The sequence below is a fragment of the Astatotilapia calliptera genome, chromosome 5, assembly GCF_900246225.1.
Source record: "Astatotilapia calliptera chromosome 5, fAstCal1.2, whole genome shotgun sequence".
Taxonomy (NCBI): Eukaryota; Metazoa; Chordata; class Actinopteri; order Cichliformes; family Cichlidae; genus Astatotilapia; species Astatotilapia calliptera.
This window is the reverse complement of record NC_039306.1, coordinates 15,151,279-15,176,039: the sequence shown is the minus strand read 5'-3', so window position 1 is coordinate 15,176,039 and position 24,761 is coordinate 15,151,279. Positions and strand designations below refer to the sequence as shown.

The 24,761-nt window shown below is 36.9% G+C and overlaps 2 protein-coding genes across 2 annotated transcripts; one reads left to right on the top strand and one right to left on the bottom strand.

The window, feature by feature from the left end:
* The first annotated feature begins 102 nt into the window (after positions 1 to 102).
* Positions 103 to 2,168, top strand: LOC113022253 (green-sensitive opsin-like). Its single transcript, XM_026167448.1, has 5 exons — positions 103 to 559; positions 650 to 818; positions 1,010 to 1,175; positions 1,303 to 1,542; positions 1,628 to 2,168. Exons 1-5 carry the CDS (start codon positions 175 to 177, stop codon positions 1,724 to 1,726), a joined length of 1,059 nt encoding a protein of 352 aa, XP_026023233.1. The 5' UTR covers positions 103 to 174; the 3' UTR covers positions 1,727 to 2,168.
* Positions 2,169 to 8,970: 6,802 nt separating this feature from the next.
* LOC113022254 (green-sensitive opsin) lies at positions 8,971 to 12,353 on the bottom strand. Its single transcript, XM_026167449.1, has 5 exons — positions 11,903 to 12,353; positions 11,637 to 11,805; positions 10,083 to 10,248; positions 9,579 to 9,818; positions 8,971 to 9,333 (listed from the first exon to the last, which is right to left on the bottom strand). The coding sequence occupies exons 1-5, from the start codon at positions 12,285 to 12,287 to the stop codon at positions 9,235 to 9,237; spliced, it is 1,059 nt and encodes a 352-aa protein (XP_026023234.1). The 5' UTR covers positions 12,288 to 12,353; the 3' UTR covers positions 8,971 to 9,234.
* Positions 12,354 to 24,761: the final 12,408 nt, after the last annotated feature.

The window sequence follows — 24,761 nt, the reverse complement described above, 5'->3', positions numbered from 1 at the left end:
TTAATTAGTGACCTCTTAGCTTCTGCACTACCTCACAACCCGCTAATCCCATTTTGGCTGTTTGACAGGGTTAGTGGAGAGGTATAAAAATCACAGGGTGCAACTTGAAACATCGTCACCGTCCACACAAGTAGACTTTTTACACAGACACAACTAAACAGCTGACTAGCAAAGATGGCTTGGGATGGAGGAATTGAGCCCAATGGCACTGAAGGCAAGAACTTCTACATTCCCATGTCCAACAGGACTGGGATTGTTAGAAGTCCTTTTGAGTACACTCAGTATTATATGGTAGACCCGATAATTTACAAAGTTCTAGCTTTCTACATGTTCTTCCTGATCTGCACTGGGACTCCCATCAACGGCCTGACATTGTTTGTAACTGCTCAGAACAAGAAGCTCCGGCAACCTCTCAACTATATCCTGGTCAACCTGGCTGTGGCTGGACTCATCATGTGCTGCTTTGGATTCACCATCACCATCACATCAGCTCTTAATGGCTACTTCATTCTTGGACCCACCTTCTGTGCTATTGAGGGATTCATGGCCACACTTGGAGGTAATAAAGAAAGCAGATCTTTTCAGGATCCTTTCTATTTCATTGGCAGATATACAATATCAATGAATAACTCACCTTTTCTGTCTACAGGTGAAGTTGCTCTCTGGTCACTTGTTGTCCTGGCTGTTGAGAGATACATTGTGGTCTGCAAACCCATGGGAAGCTTCAAGTTCTCTGGAGCTCATGCTGGTGCTGGAGTTTTCTTCACATGGGTCATGGCAATGGCTTGTGCTGCACCTCCACTCTTTGGCTGGTCCAGGTAAATTCTATTTCTTTTCATTTCATCATAATGATTTTAAACAGTCAGAATACTGCACAAAGGAGATTAACAAGATGAATAAGTAGTTAGTTGTAAAGGTCTTGAAATATTATGAATGTTGAATAAAAGCTGGATAAAAGCTAATTTTATTGAAGAAATACATGAGATTTTTAAAAAATAATCTCACACAGGTACATTCCTGAGGGAATGCAGTGTTCCTGTGGTCCTGACTACTACACACTGGCTCCAGGTTTCAACAATGAGTCATATGTCATCTACATGTTTGTTGTTCACTTCTTCGTTCCTGTCTTCATCATTTTCTTCACTTATGGAAGCCTTGTGATGACAGTCAAAGCTGTAAGTGAAGCTAAAGTTCTTAAATTATTTATAATAGATCAGTTAATCTAACCAAGCTAGCCATTGCTACTGTGGAATTTATTGCACCTTGCTATTATTGATTACATTTAAATGAAAAACTTAACAGGCAGCAGCACAGCAGCAGGACTCAGCTTCTACCCAGAAAGCTGAGAAGGAAGTGACCCGTATGTGTGTCTTGATGGTCATGGGCTTCCTGGTAGCTTGGACACCGTATGCTAGCTTCGCCGGTTGGATTTTCATGAACAAGGGAGCTTCTTTCACTGCCCTCACTGCAGCCCTCCCTGCTTTCTTTGCAAAGAGCTCTGCTTTGTACAACCCTGTTATCTACGTGCTAATGAACAAACAGGTTGGTGTTACGTATTCTCATAGTTTTCTTCTCTGTTTTTCAGTCTTTTGCTGTTTACTGAGTTTCTGAATTGGCTGTCTTTCAGTTCCGTAACTGCATGCTATCCACCATTGGAATGGGCGGCATGGTGGAGGATGAGACCTCAGTTTCAACAAGCAAGACAGAGGTGTCCTCTGTGTCTTAATCCTGATGGCATCTTCAGATCTATGGACATTGATGATTGCTTCCAGATTTTAGAACATCCCATTAGAATCATTTTGCCAAATGGATTTAACAAATGGAGTCTGGACCAAAAACACTAAGGAATTCTATGTTATCTGTGAACTAACAGAAAGGCAAATGCATTTTCTGTTGGGATGATGTTGTACAGCAATTGTGTGTCTGTGTGCATGTGAGAGCATTTGAGAGAGTGAATATGAGTGAACTTGTAAACGAAAAACACCTCAAACTGTAAACCTGCTGAAATGTGACACTTGTACCTGATGAATGTACAATCACATGTTGATTGTTTTCATGCAATTACTTGGGGGAGCATATATTTCACTGGTCTACCAGTGGTGTTATTTTTATGCATTATATGAAAAGGAAAAAAAAAATATAGGACTGAGTAAATATAATAAATGCATGCATAAAAAGAAACATACTGGTGTGGTTGCTTAACTTTTACATGCTGGTTTGATTATCTGCTGCTTAAAACCAAAGCAGAACATCACACATTTAAGGGACATTTTCGATTAAATTCCAAACTTTTTTTTCTTGAGCAAAATATAAGATTTAGCTAATGCAAATTATGGCTAGCTGAAGTAGTAGCCCGGCTATTTCCAAAAAATATACCAAGGTGGAACATCCAAGTCACAGATGCACATTTGAGAATAGCTGTCATCACACTATAGTTACACTGATAGTAATCCTTTGTAAAGCTTCTGCTGAAACAAGAACAGAATGTGTCATTTGGAACTGCTGCAGAAACACTAGGTCATGTAAATCCAAATCCAGTTTATTTATATAGCACGTTTAAAAACAAAAAGTTTGCCCAAAGTGCTGTAGAGAAACACAGGGTAAAACACAAGATACAACCACTGACACTCACATAAAACATAATAAAACACATAAAAACCATATCAACTCAAGCCAGTCTGAACGCTATCGAAAAAAGGTGTGTTTTCAAAAGCATTTTAAAAACAGGAAACGAAGATGCCTGTCTAATATTTAAAGGCAGCGTATTCCAAAGTTTTGGGGCCATAACTGAAAAGGCTCGTTCTCCTCTACGTTTAAGCCTTGATTTTGGGACAACCAACAGCAGCTGGTCAGCTGATCTGAGGGTCCATGAAGGAATATAAGGCTGAAGTAACTCGGAAAGGTATGGGGGAGCAAGACCATTAAGGCATTTAATTACAGCAGCTGCTTTATACTCAGTGTTTAGTTCTCAAAATCTTTGCCAATGCACGTTTGAAACACATGAAAAGCTTTAGGTTCAGTAGAAGTCATGTTGCAGCTTAGGTAATATACAATTGTAACAAGATTGAAGGTCAGTATTTGTTATGGCCACATTTATTCTTCAGCACAGTCTGAACTCTCATAGGCAAACTTTCTTCTTTTTTCTTTAAGAAGGCTTCAGGAATAATTCTGCAGTCTTCTTGAAGGGCATTCAGAGCTCTTCTTTAGATGTTGGCTGCCTTTTGTTCTGTTCTCTGTCAGGATGATTTTTCGTTTTTTATTCAGGTATGCTTTTACTGCACTGGCAGTGTATGTGGAATCATTCCCGTGCTAAAATTAAGCTGTTCACAGGTGCTTACTACCTGTTATTGCTGCTGGCGCGGTCTCTGCGCACAGAAAATCTGCGTTGCGCACAAAAAAAAATCTAACCTGAATTGAAATGAAAATTAATACTTTAACAATCCTGTTTTGCAGTGTTAGTCAGTGAGGCGTGGCTGATGTGGAGTGAAGTCACGTTAATGACAACGTGCACAATCATTGGAGATGTGAGCAGGACAGACGGAACAATTGAAATTAGAGGGAACATTGCTGAGGGAGTGCAACACTCCGACAACTAGAAGTTGATGATCTATTATCATGACCCATCTATTTCTTGCATTTCTGTTGTCTTCCTTATCACATTAACAGTTATAAGTGAAACTTAAATTCACTTTGAGTTCTAACTAATCCTCAAACAAGAAGATTTACATTATAGCTGCTTTTTAATTAAATCTTTGGTAAACTGTTGCAAATGTTGATCATAGGATCTGGTCTCAGACACTTTACTTTGCAGCCCAGTAACAGGATTACAGCCAGAAGACTGTTAGGGAAGTGAGATGTGTGTGCGTCATGATGTGCGTCTAGTACTTTGGATACCATATGCCACTTTCACTGCATTGAATCTCCCTTCGGTGCCATCATCACCTTTAGAGGTTAACAGTGCACAGTCCTGTTATCTGTGTGCTGATGAACAAGCAGGTTGGTTTATGTATTATTTGTCTTTCTTTTTCTTTCTGAGCCGATTGTTTTTTATTTGGGTAAGTGCATGCTGGTGGTCGACAAGGTGATGGGTAAGACTTCACTTTCTGCCCACAAAACAGAAACTCCTCTGTCTTTTAAAACACATTTTTCTATATCGGGACATTTTGCTTTTTAATTGTCTGTTTGATGTAGAATATATTTTGATGCGCACTAGTCAACATGTTGAGTCCGAACCACTTGATTTGGACAACTTGATTCACAAACACTCGTGTTTGTGAATTTAAAATTGCGTATCAGTGTATGTGTGCTTACTTTAATTCCCCCTGCTATTTAAGGTAGTGATATACGCTTGATGTAGCACCATAGCACCATCTACATTTCATCTTTTCATTTTCATCTTTTATCTTTATCTTTTTTAATGCTGCAATTTTTTAATGAAGCAAATGGCATATAATTTAAATATTGCATTCATCAGGCTTAAAATTGGCTAATAGCAGCTGACAGAAAAGCTTGCTTTTTTCCCCATGAAGAATTCCTGCCATGCTGTTCAGGGCTTACAATTATTTTAGTGTTCCTACTAAAGATTTAACCTGGCCAAGCACATATCTCTCCTTACTGACAGTAGAGGGCAACATCTCCCACAAGAGGCATCTTTAGATCATGTAATTACAGTTACTCAATCAAGACGGTGCTGACACAAAAGGGTGTGGTAAAGCTAGATCAGGTTAATCCACTTAAGAAAGAAAAGAAGAGAGTCAAGCCCACCAGGGCTGCACACCTTAGCTTTTTGGTAGAACACCAAGCGCTATGAGTTGAATGAACTATACTGGTTCTTTTAAAATAGATAAATGCCATAGGAATGTGTAAGTTGGTAAGATCTATCTGAAATATAAGCATAATGTGACAGCATAAGGGTAGGAGTAAACAATACAATAAAATACCCAAGTTCACGCACATGTGAACAAGAACCTGAGATATTTTAAGTCCTCCACATTGGGCAGCAACTCATGACTGAGAGCTATGGACTCGGACTTGGAGGTAAAAATTCTTATCCCACTACTTTACACATGACCGCAATGAACTATGTCAAACGTTGTGGTTATAAGCCTGTGTATAGAGATGCTGACGCAAGTTTTAGCTTAAAAGCTTTTTAGCAATGTACTTTTGTATGTGGCAATATCATCGACTTACTACAACCCTGTAACAGTAGCCTCTTTGGTCATAAAGAGGCTACTTAATGCCCTGTACACAATATAATAAGGTATTATATAATACCCTGTACTTACAAATTAAGGTTATTTTCAAAGATTACTGAACAAAATAGATTAACAAACCATTCCAACGTTGACTGATAATTTGATGTGATAACATTGATGTGTATACTAATTGGTGGCCAGCTAATGAAATGAAAGAAGATCTCTATTCATTTATCTGTCTGATTTTCTGGGTGGCTGCTGGTCTCTTCTTTACATCACTTCCATATTCCCACGCTGTCAAACTCAACGCTGTCGTCATCACTCTGGCCCAATCATTTTGTTGCCCTGCTCCTGCGAACCAATCAGTTTTTGTCCCATGTGCTATAAATCTCACTGCTCTTCTGTCATTCTGCCTGCAGGATTCCCATTCGTGCAGTAAGGCTCCTCCCAACATCAACCTCATCCTTCATCAAGTCTCCATCTGCTGCATTTCTGCCAGCATGTTTCAAGGCTTTGGGAGTCCTGCCCTACTTCTGTCAGTGTTGTACTCGCTCTGCTATGTAGCTACATTGTTGTCTAATCACAAAATAATGCATTTATTAAAACTCTGATCTACATTAAATGATGTTTAGTTCTTTCAAATGTTCTCTTTTAATGAGTTGCATCAAGAAGGGCAAAGCTGCCAAATCAAACATCCACCCACTGCGGTGACCACTTGTAAATAGGTGCTTTTATTAGTAGTATTATAAATTTTGAGGGGCAGTCCTATTAGTAAAAGAGGTAAATTTATTACTCTGAGAACACTAGCAACTGTTAAAGCTCTGAGTTAATAAATCAACATTGGAATAAAGTTCATGTTGATCATGCTAACCTCAATTAACCTAAATTTAAATTTTATATGAATTATATGAAATAATAATAATAATAATAATAATAATAATAATAATAATAATAATAATAATAATAATAATAATAATAATAATTGTATGAAAATAATACAGGAGATAAATTGAAAAATAAAAGATTTAAAAAGACTCACCAAAGGTAGTTAAAAGAAAAACAAAAAATACAGTAAAATGTTAATTGACAGAATAAACAATAAACAGACTTATAACAGTACAATAAATAGATTCAAGACCTTTAATGTTGTTGTGCAAGCATAAAAAAAATCCTAGCCTCACACGGTGCATAGCATTAAATATGAAGCAAACATCTACACATATAAAAAGTATAAAATTGAAAAACTCTAACAAACGACAAAACTGATTTAAGTGATATATCCCTTTAAAAGCAGAGAAACAACTTTCAAAGTGTTTTGACAGAACACTTAAGGGATAGAATAAAAGGTTAAAAAGGTTAAATATTACAAAAAAATAAAGCAAATTAATTAAAGAACAAAAGGCTGCAATTAGGAAAACAAATAAAGAGAGATAACCAAAAAATAAGAAATCAAATGTAACAGAATCACTCATAAAGGGAAATCACTTATTCTGCTGGCCTTATCTCCTCAGCCGACCGATTTCAAAGCTGATGACACTAAAGGCAAGCCAACAGTGATCATCAGATTTAAGCATTAAAACAGCCAGAAGGGCCCCCAAGCAGGCATATATGGGGTCTATGTACCTAGATGCAGATGACATTTTAGTGATCAGTAAAGTCTATAATCTAATTCTAAGATGTAAAAGAAGCCAGGATAAGGGTGATGTGATTTTATCTTTTTTCTATAAAGTGAAAACAAGTCTCACACAAACAGTTTGGCCATTGTCCTACTACGCCTATATCAACATGTACTGTAGTGTGTCTCAGCAATTATTATTTATTTTATTATCATTTCATTTCTTTATCATTTTAATTACAGAATATGATAAAAAGCAAAAAATAATAAAATAAGTAAATCAGGGATTTCCTAACTCCAACAGTAAAGAGCAATCATTATTCCTGTTTATTGCAGAATCAGTCATCTAAGCAGAGAAGCCCAGATCTCCCTCTTGCTGCTTCCTGCAGCTCTTCCAGGGAGACACCGGGATGAAGACAGCCAGCAGAGGCAATCACTACATCACATTCTGCATCCACCCCAGAGCTTCCTAACAGGGATATCTGCCCAAGACATGTCACCCTTGTGGCTCACAGGTTATTTTTACAAATTACATTTTCACCATAACCGTTTGCTTTAATGTTAGTTCCTCTTCGTATGCACTGAATAGCAATACATCATTCTCATTCTCGTATTCCTATTCGCACGAGTCTCCTCATGGTTATCTTGTGTGGTTACTCTTCCTGTATATTACATTCATAAAAAGAAGTCTGTGATTGGTTTGCATGTATGCACTATTGTGACAAACATCAGTAACTATATCAGTAACATTTGTGTTTCCACAAAGTTCAGGGATTAAATCTTTAGGCTGAATTAAACAGTTGCAAAATCTGTTTATTAGATGTGTTGGTTTCAGTGCTGTACATAAATGAGAATATTAATCTGTCTGTAACTTGAATACAGTGATTAAAATGCTTGTTGAGAATCCTGTAGTCATTTTAATTTATTAAATATTTATGTTTTATGTATATTTTATTAAATAACTGTGAGGGTAATGAGGAAGCTAAGGGCCTCACTTTACTTAATGTGACACATTAATTAGCTCACCCTTTAAAACCTGAAGGATGAAAAAATTACCAGAAAATTCACATTTTTTGAAAATGCAGTGTTTATTGAACCATTTGACAAATTTGTTTAAAAAATAATTACATTTTAATGTCTTTTAATTTATATCATATTTGCTATATCAGGCATTTTTTAAATCGCTTTTAAATGTTTGTGCAATTTATTTAGATTTTGTGTGATGAATGAGTCAATGGGTTTAACTCATTCACTGCCAATGGCTGGCAGTGAATGAGTTAATAATCGGATTGTCATTCCCAAGCCTAGCTAAATAAGGAGGGGTTGCATCATAAAGGGCAGGTCGAAGCCCAGGTTAAAAATGACTGCCCCCTCTGCTGTCGGCAGAAGACAGAAGAGGAGGATATAGATGGGAAATGGTGTGAATGGGCATTGTGAACTGGGAAGGGTTCTCAAGACTGAATGACTGATAGCTGTTACAGGCTAACACCTCTGTTCAATAATGGCTGGATGTAGATGGTCTCCTTTACTCTCTCAAATCTCAGAATACTAATACTAATCACTTACATGATTATAGGGTCGGTAAGCAAGTCTGAGGGCCATCTCCTAGTGGACAACCCCAGCAGGGGCTAAATAGCTGTGACTCTTTATCTTTTTTGTTGTTGTTGTTTTGTTTTTGTTTTTTTTGGGGGGGGGGGGTTGTTTTGTTTTGTTCTGTTCTGTTCTGTTTTGTTTTGATTTGTTTGTTTGTTTGTTTGTTTGGTTTTTGTTTTGTTTGTTGTTTTTTGGGGGGTGTTTTGTTTTGTTTTGTTTTGTTTGTTTGTTTGTTTTTTTGGGGGGGGTCGTTTTTTACACTTAAGAAGGCTCTTGGATGAGAATTGAACTGTCAACAGGAACCAAAAAGAAATCCAGCTGCCTTCATTTTAGGAACTTGTCTAGTGACTGTCATGACCTTGAGAACCTACAGAAACATATTGTTCCTGTACTTTTTATGAACTTTTTACAAGATATAAACAACATCTAATCTACTTCTGCATCTCTCAAACCTCTCAGTGGTTTCAAATAAAATCTAAGGATAAATTCTGGAACTGTTCAAATAAAGGCAACAACCAAGTAATAAATCTTTTCATGCATGCATTTAATATATTATTCCTAGGCTTTTGTTTATAAAATATAAACAGAATATCATGACAGAAGCTACGAAAACCTCTTTATGTCACAAATATACAATGGGGATTCTTATCCCATCAAAAAAAAAAAAACTTAGAGTCAAGTTTTCACATACAATAGTAAGGAACAATTACAGTAAAATCCTGCAGATAAAAATGAACTTGTATCCATTTTCTCATGCCCATGTCAAGACAGTCATTCGGAATGAGAGAAAAGTCAGGAAGGAGTATGGCTGGAGATATGTAGGTAGTATTTTTAAGAAACGGAGGAGACTTCTGTCTTGCTGGTTGATACTGAGGTCTCATCTTCAACCATACCACCCATTCCAACTGTTGAAAGCATGCAGTTACGAAACTACAATGGGGATAAAATGAAGAAAAAGAAAAGAATGAAGGAAACTTCATTGTGGTCTTTGTGATCATCCCAAAGCAAAGAATCCAATAAATGAGCCTGAATCTAATAAATATTTGCCATGAAAACTATTAAAAATAGGGTTTATAAGACATTACACGATAATTGCATGCAGCCATGAGGACAGATCGTAGCTGCTTACTTGTCCCCATAACTGCTGATTTGCAGGATCATAATAATAAACTGACCTGTTTGTTCATGAGGATGTAGATGATGGGGTTGAACAATGCTGAGCTCTTTGAGAAGAAAGCAGGGATAGCCATGGCTGTGGCTGTGAATGCAGCTCCCTTGTTGAAGAAGATCCATGCAGCAAAGGAAGCATATGGGGTCCAGGCCAAGAGGAAGCCGAAAACCATCAGGATGCACATGCGTGTCACTTCCTTTTCAGCTTTTTGGGTAGAAGCTGAGTCCTGCTGTTGGGATGCAGCCTGTAGATAAAGAAATCATTAGATAATGTCTGTGCTGAATTCAGTGTTGATGCTAAAACTATTCGATGACATGGCTTAGGTCATGAAGGCTGATCAGTTCAAATATGTGACCAAAATGTCAGCAGGTAAGGATGTTTGTTTTTTTCAGAATATTAGAGCAATGTTAGATATTATCTCCAACATTGCCCTAATATTCTGAACAACAACAACAACAAACATCTGGATATAGAGGAACAACATTTAATTGAAATAAACATCACTTACGGCCTTCACTGTAAAGACTAAATTTCCATAGGTAAAGAAGATGGTGAAGACAGGGACACAGAAGTGGCAGGTGAACATGTATATGACATAAGATTCGTTGTTGTATCCTGGGGCCAGAGTGTAGTAGTCAGGTCCACAGGAAACCTGAATTCCCTCAGGAATGTACCTGGGAATACATAAAAGGTTAGTTGAATATGAAGCATCAGGTAAAAAAAAAAAAAGAAGAGGTTTTTAGCATCCACCGGTTGAAGTGAATGATATCACCTCAAAGGGAGAGATGCCAGCCTCCTTGAGATTTGCAAAGGCTAACCATTTATTAAACTGGTGCCAAGACTGTTCATAAATCCTCTGTGTCATCCACAGAAGTTCTCAAAAAGTAGAACAGGAGGAAGAAATATTTCACTCAGCAAATCTTCATCAAGAAAAGCAGTTTAAATCCCAAAGATGCATATTCTCTGGAAATGTTACAGCGATACTTCAGTCAGAGGTACACATTATATGTACACAGTACATGCTTTTGAGGTACTTCCAGAGAAAATAGCAAATAATCAACTGATTTAAACAAAACTATTTATTGGGGGCAAAAAAGCTGAACAAACCAGAACATTGTCATCATTATGGTTTGAAACAGTCTCTTAATATAATTTTGTTAATATTACATCAAAGCTGAGACAAGATGTACCTCAAGTGTTTTAAATAACAGCTAAAATAGGAACCGCCGGTGGAGGATTGATGCTACTGAAATTCAGTCTATCCTCAAACTAAAGCAGAGAGTAACTGTATTTTTATGTAGGTTTTTTTTTTTTTTTGACTTTTTGACTAGTTTGGAAAGTTCATTCAAACACTGCAGATGTTCTCACAGATGTGCTGCACTTGCTGGTTGCTATGCTTTCACTCATCCATCCAATCCTTGAGGTTTAAGTCAGGAGACTGTATTTATGAAGTGTCTAGTTCTTGTCTTCAAATTTTTGAGTTCGTTGTGCTGCTTTAAGTTTGTTTTCCTTTATTACTTCCCTTTGTTATTTCCTTTGCTCCTTTGTTGCTTCTTATTTTATCATTATTGTTGTTTGTTTGTGTGTTTGTTTTGTTAGCATATTACCATTTGTGCTAGCTGTCCTCTTTTTTTTTTTTTGTACGTTCCTCTTGATTGTATATTTATCCTATGTATTCCTGCTGTCTACTATTATATTTTATTCTAGCACAGTTCTTGTGGAGCACCCACAATTTTGTTGTACTTGTACAATGACAATAAAGGGCTCTTCTGTTCTATTCTATTCTATTTTTCAGCCCTTCCTTTGCACAAACAGAGGATTTACGAGTAATCAACAAAAGTTTGGGTATGTGTAAGCTGATGTCTTATGAATGAAAGATGAATTATGTTTTTCAGCTTTTTATAATTCAAGCTTTGGGAATTTAATATTATCATCTTATCTGGAACAACTACATTTTTTTAGAATTAGACTGAAACGCCTAAAATAAAAGACACTTCCATTCCCCTTGACTGCCATTCCAGACATGGGTAGGATACACAATTTTGAGTAAATATCTCAGTACCTTGACCAGCCAAACAATGGGGGGGCAGCACAGGCCAAAGCCATGATCCAGGTAAAAGCACAACCCACTCCTGCATGGGTAGCTGTAAACTTGAAACTTCCCATGGGTTTACAGACCACAATGTATCTCTCAACAGCAAGAACCACAAGAGACCACAGAGATACCTGACCTGTTGAGAGGAAAGAGAGCGGGATGTATGATGAGAACCTTTAAACCATGTCACCTTTTACAGTTTCTTAAATCTGCCTGAAATTCCAAAACTTTACCTCCAACTGTAGCCATGAATCCTTCAATAGCACAGCTCAAAGGACCCAAGGCGAAATAGCCATTGACACAAGAAAAAATGGTGACTGTGAATCCAAATATGACCATGATCAGTCCAGCCACTGCCAAATTAACCAGGATAAAGTTGAGAGGTTGTCGGAGCTTTTTGTTTTGAGCGGTGACCAGCAGTGTCAGAAAGTTGATGGGGAATCCAGTAATGACAAGGCAAAAAATATAGAAAGCAAGCAATCTGAAGAACCATGGATCTGCCAAATAATACTGCGGATATTCAAAAGGACTCCTCACGAGTCCTGTCTTGTTGTTCAAGGGGATGTAGAAGTTTTTGCCCTCTGTGCCATTAGGCTCAAGTCCTCCATCCCAAGCCATCTCTGCTGATCAGTTGTCCAGCTAAGCTTCTTGGAGCACTGTTAATGCAGCAGAGTCTGCTTTCTAACTTCTTAAACACCACTGAGCAGCCACAGTTATAGCCCCAAGGGGATGATGAAGATGGGCTAAGAGGATCTGAGAATTCAGCCCATAATCTCTGAGTATAATCACTTGTTACTTGGCGATCCTATTTCCTCCACATTTTCTTAGGAAGCATTTAGTAAATAAAACCATGACTTTTACCAAATGATGGTCACTAGGTCATTGAGAGTAGGCTTTTACCTGTTATTCATCCATTTAAACTGGGAACGTTTTACTCATAGACCATTGCGTTTCATAAACAAGACAGAAATTCTTGGCGGTCTCAAATTTCTGTCACAACTTTAGCATAGGCCAAGCTTCAGACTTCGTGTTCACAAAGGTTTTCCACACAATTTCTTAGTGGGCAGACTCAACCCTGTCCACATGCAAGAGTGTCGCAAACCTTGGCAGGTGATATTTGCAGTTTATTTATAAAATGAAACAAACTAAAAATAAACTGTTTTTCAAGTCACCAGCACTTTTTGCACCGCTATATCAGGTGGTGTTTTGATACAGAGACCCACAAACCTCAGTGATTTATCATCGCTGAACTTGTGCCTGTGTCCTGAAATTGGAAATAGAATGGATACGCCCACACGTCGCAGCGCCGTGTTGATTAGTCCCATTAGTCTGCCCTAGTCTATTCACTTCCTTTTCCACTACAAAAAGACCAGAAGAAGAAAAAAGGACATGCTGTAAAAGGCCAACAATGCCAACATACTGTAAATGCTATAAATAGATGCTTTGTGCATTCTTCTTTCTTTCTTTTCACGGGACACATTCCCATTAACACCACAGGACTCGAAACCCTTACAGTCCTCTCCTCATTGAGCTTAGTCATGGGCTGTATTGTAAAGTGTTAGTGAAAAAACAAGTGATTTTAATTTGTGTAATTATATAGTTTTGGGTATGATAAGTCTGGTAAATCTCTGATTGTGAGTCACATGTGTGCACTGTGATCAGACACAAAATCTATGCTGACACCTACTCTCAAAAAAAAAATCTCTGCTTGAAATCAATGGGAATATATTCTTACAAGCATGTGTTTTTAACAGATTTGCTTAATTGCTAGATTACCCTTTCTTCTTATTGCACTTTATTGTGGGTTAAAAAAAAATGTGTGGTCATTTTTTCATTAAAGTCAGTGTTTCCATGACCTTAACCTCAAGCTGATTGCAATTATGTTTCAATGAAATTGCATTTGCTCTATTGTGCATACAGCAACACAATTAAGATGAGTTTTTTCCCATAATTTGGAAAGACCATTTCTCTTTCTCCTGCTGTGCTCCTTTAACAAAGCACACTTTGTTAAGGCACAGCTCATGAACTGCAACATCTTTAGTAGAGTCTATTCAGGGACCTGTATATATGCTTCATCTGGCTCTGCATTGTGCTAAACCTTTACTTTAGATGTTGATGTTTGGGTTCCTTTAAGCTCAAGGGAGACAACATCTGACTGGTTTCCAGTTCTCACTCCCGAGGCGTAACATGTCGACGTTTTGTCACGTCCCGCGGCGCTCAGGAACGCCGCGGGAGGAGACCTTCGGCGTTCTTATGGTACACGGCGGGTTATGGCTGGAATCCAGTGCAATGACGCTCCCGCGGTAATAGACATTCCAGCCCTAAACCTAACCTTATCCCTAGCCCTAACCATAACCTTATTCCTGATCTTAACCAGGACTATAATGATGTTAAATAGCGTGTTTCTAAGCGATTTGAAGAAAAAGAGCGAACATGTGTAGATGGAGTCCAGACGGTTCTCATATTTCCTGTTTTTTCCGAGGTTGTCATTTAGGAACGTGGTGGGTAGCCGAAATCGTAATATGTTGACGATTTGTCACCTAGCGTAAAATGTTACGCTTTGGGAGTGAGAACGTGTTGCCAGTTCCTGCAATTTATTCTTCAGCAGGATGGCAAATCTAATAACTACAAACATACAGCGATGGGCACTAAAAAAAAGCCATAAGAAGAACAAGAAGAACAGATGGTCTGGCCCTCACTTACAGAGCTTTGTGGTAAACATCATGGATTCAGTATGGGATTATGTAAAGAGACCGAAGACACTGAGACGGCCTAAATCCACAAAAGAACTGTGACAAGTTCTTCATGTTGGATTAAGATATCTGCCTAATGCCAAGGAAAACTATGCAAAACTGTACTTAAAATAACAAGTGCTGTTTTTCCTGGATTTTGATATTAACAATGATATTTTTTGTCTAATTAAATTTATTTTTGAAAGAAAGAATGGATGAATTAAAGATAATGTGTCAAAGTTTGCAGTATTACCCATGCAAACTATAAATGTCAACTCAGTACTCATGGGTAGTAATATCAGAATGTTTGATGAATGCTGGAACTGATATAAGACAAAAAAAAATCTAGTTGTTGTTTTTTTTTTTTTTTGCCCCATTCCTGCTTGCAAATCACAGGGGTCAGTGGATTTAATTTACTTAAATTATTTTTGTTGCTTTTTTAAATTTAAATTGTAAAGCTAATGTGAAGGTCTTTCTAAAGTCTCAACCAGTGACCAGCAGTCAATGAAATCCATTGTTTACCATAGGTCGGATTATTCAATGTCAGTGCAAAAAACCCTAAAACCAATTGTGAGCAAAGAAGAACAGACATTTTTATTCTGCTTAGTGTTTAGTGTAGGTTAAGATAGAAGTTTTAAAAAAGCAAAAGAAACATGTTGGAAAAGGAAAAAAACGCAGTTCAAACTGAAGACGCCAATATTCAGCTAGACAACCACACAGCAGTTTCTCTTAAACAAGTGCTAAGTAGCTGCTAATTCCACTTCCCTGTCAGCAACACCATGTGATTTCATTATCTGGCTATGGTATCCTTTCCACCATCCCAGAGCACAGGCAGGCCTACCTGGACCTGCAGCCACGTACTCAGAAAATCAAATTTGAATATTTCAAGCATCCAAGAAAAAGTAGATGCATTCTTCAGGTATATGTGTCTGCCTGTGTGCCATAGTCTAGCGTTTGGTGACAAAACACTAAACCCATCAGCAGAACACCTTTTTCTGTCACTGGAAGAACAAGCATTGCTGAGGAAACCAGTGTCAAAATGGAAAGGGCCTTTTCACATGCCCTAGTGACACATTTGGCAGCATGATGGTGCAATTCAATTCAATTCTGTTTCATTTATATAGCTCGAAATCACAACAGTTGCCTCAAGGTGCTTTATATTGTAAGGTAGAGACCCTGCAATAATACAAAGAAAGCAGATAAAACCCCAACAATCATGTGTTCCTCTGTGAGCAAGAGCTTTGACAGTGGGAAAGAAAAACTGCCTTTTAAAAGGAAGGGGGATGGTCAGCCATCTGCTGTCAGTTGGGCTGAATGGAGGAAGACAAGACAAAGAGATAAATAGTTGTGCAGTGGTTAGCACTGTTGGGTCAAACCCCTGCTCACCTGCTTTAATCATTTAGAAGAAGCTAATTTACAGTTTTGAATTCCAGTCCCTTTCAAATGACTGAGTGAGAGACCTGAGAGAGCACAGACGGAAGGGTCAATAATGCTGTTGTTTATTCAGCAAAGGTGAGCGCTAATTAGCTAAAGTTAATGTGTCATTCATTACATTCCACAGTGTCACTCATTTAATGGCTAGACGGTCACTTTAAGCAAGGAAGTAGTGACAAGTCTGCAATATCTTTTTATTAGGTTAACGAAATATCGTATCACATATTATTGTGTTTATTTATATGACTGACCTCTTACAACATGTTTGCTGTCACCAAGTTAAGCATTGGTGCAGTTTGGCCAAAGCAATTATGTGACTGGGGTCAGAGTTGCAACAATGAATTGTTATAAATACTGATTAACGACAACATATTGTAGCCTGCATTCTGATTTTTGTCTTCTTTGCTTGGCTGGGATTTGACATTGGCTCCTGAAATTGGCCTCCAGATGGTTAAAGCAGTCCATGTCAGCATATTAGGCTGAATTACTACAAACTTGTAGCAAAGTTGTAATAGACACACTTGATGCTACACTCTTCACTGCATAGTTTGGACATACTGGAGGCCTGGAAAACTGAGACTGTTAATCTATTTGTCAGATGTAGTGACTGCTCTGCTGGATAATAAGGATCATGCTCTTAATTAATTAGACAAGTCAGGAGCCAATTACCTCATTATGAATGCATATAAGTTATGCCTAGTACTGGTAAACCAGTTCCTGCAAAGGCAGCAATAGGACCTTGCTTGAAGATGTTCTTTTACTTACCAAACAATGGCAACAATCCCAGGTAATACTGTGGGTTGTTGTTGTTATATCAATAACAACTAAAACTTCCAAATTACTCAAAACTACTTCTGTTTGAAGTCAAATTATGAACCTGTTTTTCTGTTTTGTAGTTCTGGGCAATGCAAGGATGGACTGTTGGCTTTCCAGTAAGGCAGAATATTTGGAGATGCACTTACATGCAGTTCAGCACAAAGTCAAATGGTCATTGCTGGAAAGAAAATAAAACAGAAAAGAGTTCACAATGTACAAGAAAAATACTGAAAATATATCAAAGATGAAAAAGGCATCCATAAGAACCACAGACAAAGGCTGCAGTGGACAGTTTAAATTGTTTATAACCCTCAGTTTTGGGCCACTACATAGAAGCTCTTTGTATGTCATGATAGCGGGCGATAATTCAAAGAACCAACAGTGAGTACCCCAAATTATATCACATGAGTCTGCAAAGCTCTGTGAAGCACCTATGGACTAAGAGTGCACTACCAGTCTGAAGCCACAAGTAATCTGTACACTACACTGAGGCAGTGATGACATTCACACAATTAGACAGACAGCCAAAAAGTATCACATCCTTTCCATGACCACGGACTGCTTTTACTCCTATACATCTCTCTGAGGTTATTTAAACAATTTCTTCTTCTAAACCATCAACATCTCACTTACAGCACAACCCAACCTGTCTCAGACATAAAAAACCCATATTATTAATGATCTTTCCATGCACAAAAGTCTATTCTGGAGTTCCTCATAGTTTCCTAGTTAACTCATGGTATTCTCCATATACTGTACCGTATATGCTTGTCTTAGGGCCAAGCAACATCTAACCATAAAGGTTGTCTAAATGTTTATTTATTTATTTATTTTCAGTTTTTCTTTTTTTGACCTCCCTACTTTCACGAGGGGATTTGAATTGCTGTCTAACAAATTTTATAAATACACCTATCTTTAAGATACCTTGTACAGCTCATATTTTTATACATAGACAGCAGTAATCATATATTGGCTTTGATATGTCTTGTGTAATTTTTCTTAATACTTTGATACTTCATATTTATTTTAATATCTATTTATCACATTTATGTAGCTCTGTATTTTATCTTATTTGTATCTTATTTTTAAGATAAAAATATATTTAAATTTGCACACAGTGGGTCCAGGGAGAAACTATATTTCTACCCTGTGTATGCACATATTACAAAATTGACAACAAAGTTAACTTAAATCGAAAGTGAAGGACTACAAATTTTCTTCTCATCTGTCATTAAACTTTCCTACCTTATTGGTTGTATTTTGTTCATTATTTACAGCCACTATGTCCAGGTAACTCTCAGAAAATTAACTGGGTGATCCAAAACACTGCAGTTCACGTTAGGGCTGGCTTTAATACTGCTAAGTTTGGGCGTTGCCTGAGCCACAGTTGATGCTTTTTAATGGCTGTTTTCTCTTTCCTTGTACCTTATATCCTTATCTGGCCTGATCAGCCTGCATAGTGAGTAACTTCCCGCTTCCTGGCAGAGCTTTTTTGTAATGAGTGTCAGGTGCTGTTTAATAAGTTAATGAATTTTGGGAATCCTTTTTGGTGGCCTCACTCAGCATCTTAATACCAATTTAAATAACCAGATAAGATTCATCCATTATGTTCATCAATTACAGTAACAGTATTTGCAAGTAATCCATTTACAAGCGCAGCCATTCAATGGAAAGAGCACAGTGAAGAAAATGACCAGACACTGCTGGATCTCTTTAAACTCAGTATTCATTTCAGATTTAAACAGGTTTTCCTGAGTTAAACAAACATTAAAGATTCCATCCCTTCCTGCTGTTGTTGGGTCATTCTACTCATAGGAACTAGACAGTAACTTTTGACTCCTTTGCACTATGTGAACCTTAATACCAGTTGAATTAACTAGATTACAGGCTGGAGTCAGTGTAATGAACAAAGTTTGGGAGCACATGAGGTAATCCCTTTACAAGAGGGTCCAGTCTTTGATGAGAAAAGTGAGCTTAATTCATTAGTTAATTAGTGTGTCAAAAGTCCATTACCTCATTAAATATTGAAGACCAATCCCTAATACTGATTTAAGCATTTTGTTTCCCCTTATATCTATTATTTTTCAGCTTAAGACCTTTGTATTCATAGTGTTAGTTACAGCTAGTGGCATATTTGTGAATAAAATCACTGTACAGTTGATATTTATCAATAAGCAGAAATGTGCAGGTGCACAGACATTGGAGTTAATCCTGCACTTTCTGTATGAAAAATTAAGTTGTTTTTTTTTTAATTTAAAAATTAAGTTTTACTGATTTAAAGGTGATAAAATCTCAGCTATAAAAGTCATTGCCTATTATATTCCTTTTGTAGTTGTTGCAAAAAATGCCTAAAAATATAACAAGGCAGACAGACACAACACATAACACAATGACAAGTCAAAGTTTATTTATATAGCACCTTTTTAAATAACCTCTGTTGTCCAAAGTGCTGTTGAGTTATACAAGCAGTGACTAAATTAGTAATAAACTAAAAATATAAAATACAAAACAAGCAAAAAACCCACTGTGATTGCATAAAAAGGAACCATGGCATTCTGCTCAACTAAATCTGAAAGCAGGTGAGAATAAATAGGTTTTTAAAAAGGTTTTAAAATGATTGAGAGACTGACCAGCTCTAATGTGAAAAGGTCATTTGTTCCAAAGCTTATTAGCCTCCACTCAAAAAGTTTATCCAAATGTGATATGAGGTATGTATGATACAGCTGGTGTTAGTATATCCTGTGACATATATTGTAAGTGCTTTATTTAAATCCAACAAAGGAGCAAAGGTAATTTATTATATTTTTTAACTAGACCCTTAAAATAAATAATCATCATGCAGTGCTGTTGTCTTTTATTTGTTAACCATACCATATCAGATACTGTTTATCCAGTTTACCGATTACCCAACTCTGTGGCGTTTAAAAACCAAAAATACACAGTTGAAACCTTTTTTGTTTAATAAGGCACTCTGCTGACATTCTTTTGTTATTACATTTTGATTCTTTTTAGTCTGTTAACATGGTTGACTTTTGATATTGTGTTTTTAATGTTGTGCTTTCTTTGTGAAACGCAACCTATATATAAACTTTACTTACTTGCTTACAGTGTTGGGTTTCATAAATACTTTGATTTGTGTCAATACGCCAAGTTTACATTAAATATTTTCGTTTTAGTGACATAGTAACCAGGAGCCTTGGGTTAATAAGGGGTCTAATTTTCCTTAAATAAATTTGTTTTTGTAAAACGATGTTAGGTCCTAAAGAAACTATAGATTTACACCTGTCATCCTGACTAATCAATGGGCAAAACTGCTAGTGCTGGAAAAATCAAGTTATTTCATTACCTGTGTTGTTATTACTGCTCGTAAGGGATCATTGTTTAAAAAGGTATTTTTAAGGTATTTTTGCAATATCGATTTTAAAAAATACATTGACTGAAAATAAGATGCAGTCACTCAAACATCACAGATTATTATTTTTCACTATATAGTGCAGACAATTTTTATGTTATGACAGTTCAATAGTTATTGATTTGGAAACACAGGGGAATGTACATATGACACATTTTGGGTTTTAAAATAAAGGAGCAACACTTGCAGTGCTAGAAAAGTTATTTATAATTTAATTGAATGAGAACTCATATTAAAAGTATTTGCAATGTTTTACATCTCTCTGCTGTAACACTTAATGGTATGAACCTGCACATAGAGCTGCTTATTTAGTTTGGGACTAAATTTCAAGTAGCACAATAATAAACCTCACCCAAGCAAATCATGTTTCTTTAACTGTTCATACTAGATGAAACAATATTAAAAGTTATGGGGATGCTCTGGATAGAAAAACAGGAAACCATCTGTCACCCAGTTTTCATAAGTATGCCAATTCCTCTAGTGGGATTCCAGACCAAGGAGCTTGTGTTTATCCGCTTAGCGTCCAAAAATTGTCACCAAGCTGTTAAACCGGAGGGGTTTGTCCCTTTCTAATCCTCAATCCCTACAAATTGGATTCACACCTTGTACGTAATTCAGTGATGTTGAGTAGGTTGCCTGTGAGTCAGGGTGGATGTTAGAGGTGACACCTGTCTCCTTCAATTCACAAAGTCTTCAAAAGTGATTACCACAGTCAAATACAAGCTCCACTGGTTTCTCAGGGCAGAGACTAAAGGTTTGCATAGCGTATTGTATTATTGTGTTATATATATAAAGGTTAGGCTATATAACTCCATTGCCTGTAAATATTTAGCAAAGCGTAGTTAAATACACTTTTAGCTAATACCAAATCATGTAAAGACTATTGGTATTATTATTGATATTACAAGTCAATAGATACATCTGCAAGTGTACAAAAAAAGACTTGCACGTGCAATAAATCTTTATTGTAACTTTGTCAGCCTCTTTTGAGTCTGACATCATTGGGTATTAGCTACACATAGTATCTAGTTAGCATGCTAGTTAGCATGCTATTTTTGCTGTATGGCAACCAACATTAGGATGCAAAGTCACTGGATTAATTTCTTTTTTATATGTTCATTGTCATTTTCATAGATAGATAGATAGATAGATAGATAGATAGATAGATAGATAGATAGATAGATAGATAGATAGATAGATAGATAGATAGATAGATAGATAGATAGATAGATAGAAACTTGTTTTAATTGTTTTAATGTGATTGGAAGGTCAAAGCAACAATTTGCATATTCTAGGGCAGCTGGTATGATAAGGATGTGAGAGCTGAGCACTAAATGAGATTTATGTAAAAGCCCAAGGTAGGTGAGAAGTCCAAAAAAGCTTAGATCAATCGGGTGCCTGACGTGTGCCTAAAGTCACACGTAAACAACAGTTAATTGGGATTAGCGCTCTGCTTTACAGCTACAAGTACTTAACACACTTGTAGGAGGCTATGCGAGTTGAAACGGAAACAGGAAGCAAACACTAACTGTTGCTAATGTTTCAGTAGTTCAAGAAAACACATTACTGACATTGTGTACCACATAAAGTGGCATTACAAAATAATTACACACTACAATAACGGCATTGTGTAGGCACTTCAAGATATCTGAGTTATCATAATAAGTATCTAAAAGTATTAACTTCACACACTTTTCACCCAGGAGACATTAAGTACCCTACATCATACATAGTGTTGCTGTTGTTTTTTTTTCTCTGTAAAGGCATGAACGGAGATTATGACTGATGATGTCCAGGGTTCTGCATAAAATAGCTCAGGGATTTTATCACATAATAAAGAAATCTTTTTTATTCATGCAAATGGAAATAGACTCCACTAGCTTAAAACGAAAGTAAAGCAAACACTCTAAAGGATATCAGGTGCCATAAAACTAAAACAATGTGACGCTTATATTGTAATAATAATCATATTAAAATGATGGAAAATCCACGTAACATGTGACTAAAATGCCTAGCAGAAAAACAAATTCAATATTTTCATACATTTTTTAGCTGGATGAACAGTAAGTATCCTGAGGTTACAGATGTATGAGACTGAGAGATCAAGACAGCTTTTCTTAGAGAAAATAAATACAATTTTATGAGTTGTATGTAAAAATAATCCTCTATTCAGCACTTAACCTTTATATAGCACAGTCATGGTAGTGGTGGTGGGTGGGGAGACATGTGAATAATAAATTATGTAGCACCTGTTAAACTGTCCTAGCATGGAATAAACACTTTCTCCCAGACCCTGCTGTCTCGTGAAGACTGAGGTTACTGCCGTGTCTAATCTCACCTTCCAGAGTGGCCCAGACACTCACATGCATCACGGATTACTCCCTAATGCTCTCTTCTCAATTCCTCTCCTCTCTCGTGCATAAATATCACTACTCATTGCTACTGAATCTAGCCATTTAAAATAAATCTTCAAAGAACTGGAAATATTTCCATATATCATACATTACACTTCATCCAAGCTGTGCTACAAAGTACAATTAATAAATGCAATCCAGACTATCATGGGTGCAGTGATATAATTTAAAACAAAACAACATTCTTACTATTGTTTGCCTATTTTCCAATAGAAATAATGATTGTCTTTCATTCATCCATCCTATTTTAATTTAATTATCAGTGTTGAAAAAGAACAGAAGTCTTATTCCTGGATTTATTCATCACTTTATTAAGTTACTAATTTAATTTTATGGTCAAAGTGTATTAGCGAGACGGTGATTCATCTGTGTTTTCTTAATACCACAGTTTGTGGTGATATTGAATTATATATCTTTTACAGCAGTCGTGTTGACACGACACCTGGGTTCACCAGCAGGGATGAGTCTTAATTACTGTCAGTAGTAAAACTTGTGTTTGATTATGTTATTCAAATTGCAACCACTGTGGGTAGGCTAGATATTAAAGCAAAGCAGAAAATTCCCAACCCTGGATGTGTAATGTGGCATTCTATTCAGCAGACGTCTCCACCCACTGGTCTGAAGAAGCAGCTCTGTGGATTCCTCCAGCTCCTTTAGCTCCACCTAAGCATGTCGTATTAGCATCACTATTGCGCTCTTTCTATGAATATGTATGTATGGGTGCATAGTGACTGAGGGGGGCTGTTGTGTAACAAAAGCAGTACTCCCCAAAAGCTGATTCTGTTCATCTGGACATAGCGTATTCAGTGGGAGAAACGTTTCATCGCTTATCCAAGTGACTTCTTCAGTCTCAACTGACTGCAGCTTTCCCCAGTCTTATAAACAGTACATTTGCATAATGTCTGAAACTAGCACCACTGAAGGAACAGTGGGCTGGGAGGTCAGTTCCTTGACCTCAGCAGTACTGGTAATATAAGGTATATTATTTCTGACCTTTTGGTAGGCTACCCCATCTAAAACTTACAATTATAAAAGCTACATAAATAAATATATAGATTTTAGGTTACCTCAAAATATAATAGGTAGAAGATTTAAAAAAAAAATAAAAGTAAAAACAAAACAGGATGAACTCAGTTTTGCTTTTTTTTGTTTTTTTGTTTGTTTGTTTGTTTTTTGTTTTTTTGTTTGTTTGTTTGTTTGTTTGTTTGTTTTGCAGTGCGCTAGTACCAGTACGTCTTCTGTGGGAACCTACTGCACATATGGTTTCACCTTTAGTGTGGGTTGTTTACATTTGCGGTTGAAGCGCCACCTGGTGGTCAGCAGTGTGCACACCAAATAATTAACAGTGTTATTTCATGCTCATGTATGGTTGGTTAACAGCATTATGGCAATGATAGGATTGCCAGCTGAAGATGAACTGATATTGAATCTATCATTGTTTTATTTCAAATTCATTTGCAGCAATGGAAAAGTGTCATTTTGGGGAGTTAAAACATTTTTTAAAATGAGGGAAGGACAGAAGTAGAAGACTTTAGGCATGTTTACAAACCTGTGTGGTGCATATTTTCTAAGCATGTGCTGTATGAAGGCCTGTTGCCTATTATATTGGACTTTTGTGGATGCAATATTATCATTATTTATGTAGCGAGATAAAAAGTGAAACACAGAATAGATGCAGAGCTATATCAATGTGGCTACAAAGCTCTGCTGAGACCATTCAGATCTATCACTGCAGTTAAACACACAAATGTTGAAGCAGCAAGGTTTAAATACAGATCTGGAGCGCCCTCCAGAGGGCAAATCTTTAAATGTACCTCTACCAGTATATACAATAAGAAAAGTGACACTGTTTTTCCAGAAAAAGGGAAAAAATAAAAGTTATTTGTGAAATATTGAGTTCCAGCATTGTGGGGGGGAAACAACGCGGGTGCTGTATATGATGGGGAATGTAAATACTCAAGGTTTATATTTACCTGAAAACTGCCATAAATGTACAGCTCTTATTACTTATTTGTCATAGTATCTCACACACAGTGAAGTAGCCCAACTATATTTTGCGCTATTACCTCATTTAAATTATAATAATGTGTATTTACAGCAATAACCAGTTAAATTATAGCAACGGTCCCTGCATCATTCTGGGAAATTACCAACAATCAAACAATCCCCTATGAGCAATCACTTTGAGACAGTGGGAAGGAAAAACTTCCTTTTATCAGGAAAGAAATTCCAGGCTCATGGGTCATGGTTAGCCGTCTGCGCCGTCTGTGAACAGCTGGGGGCT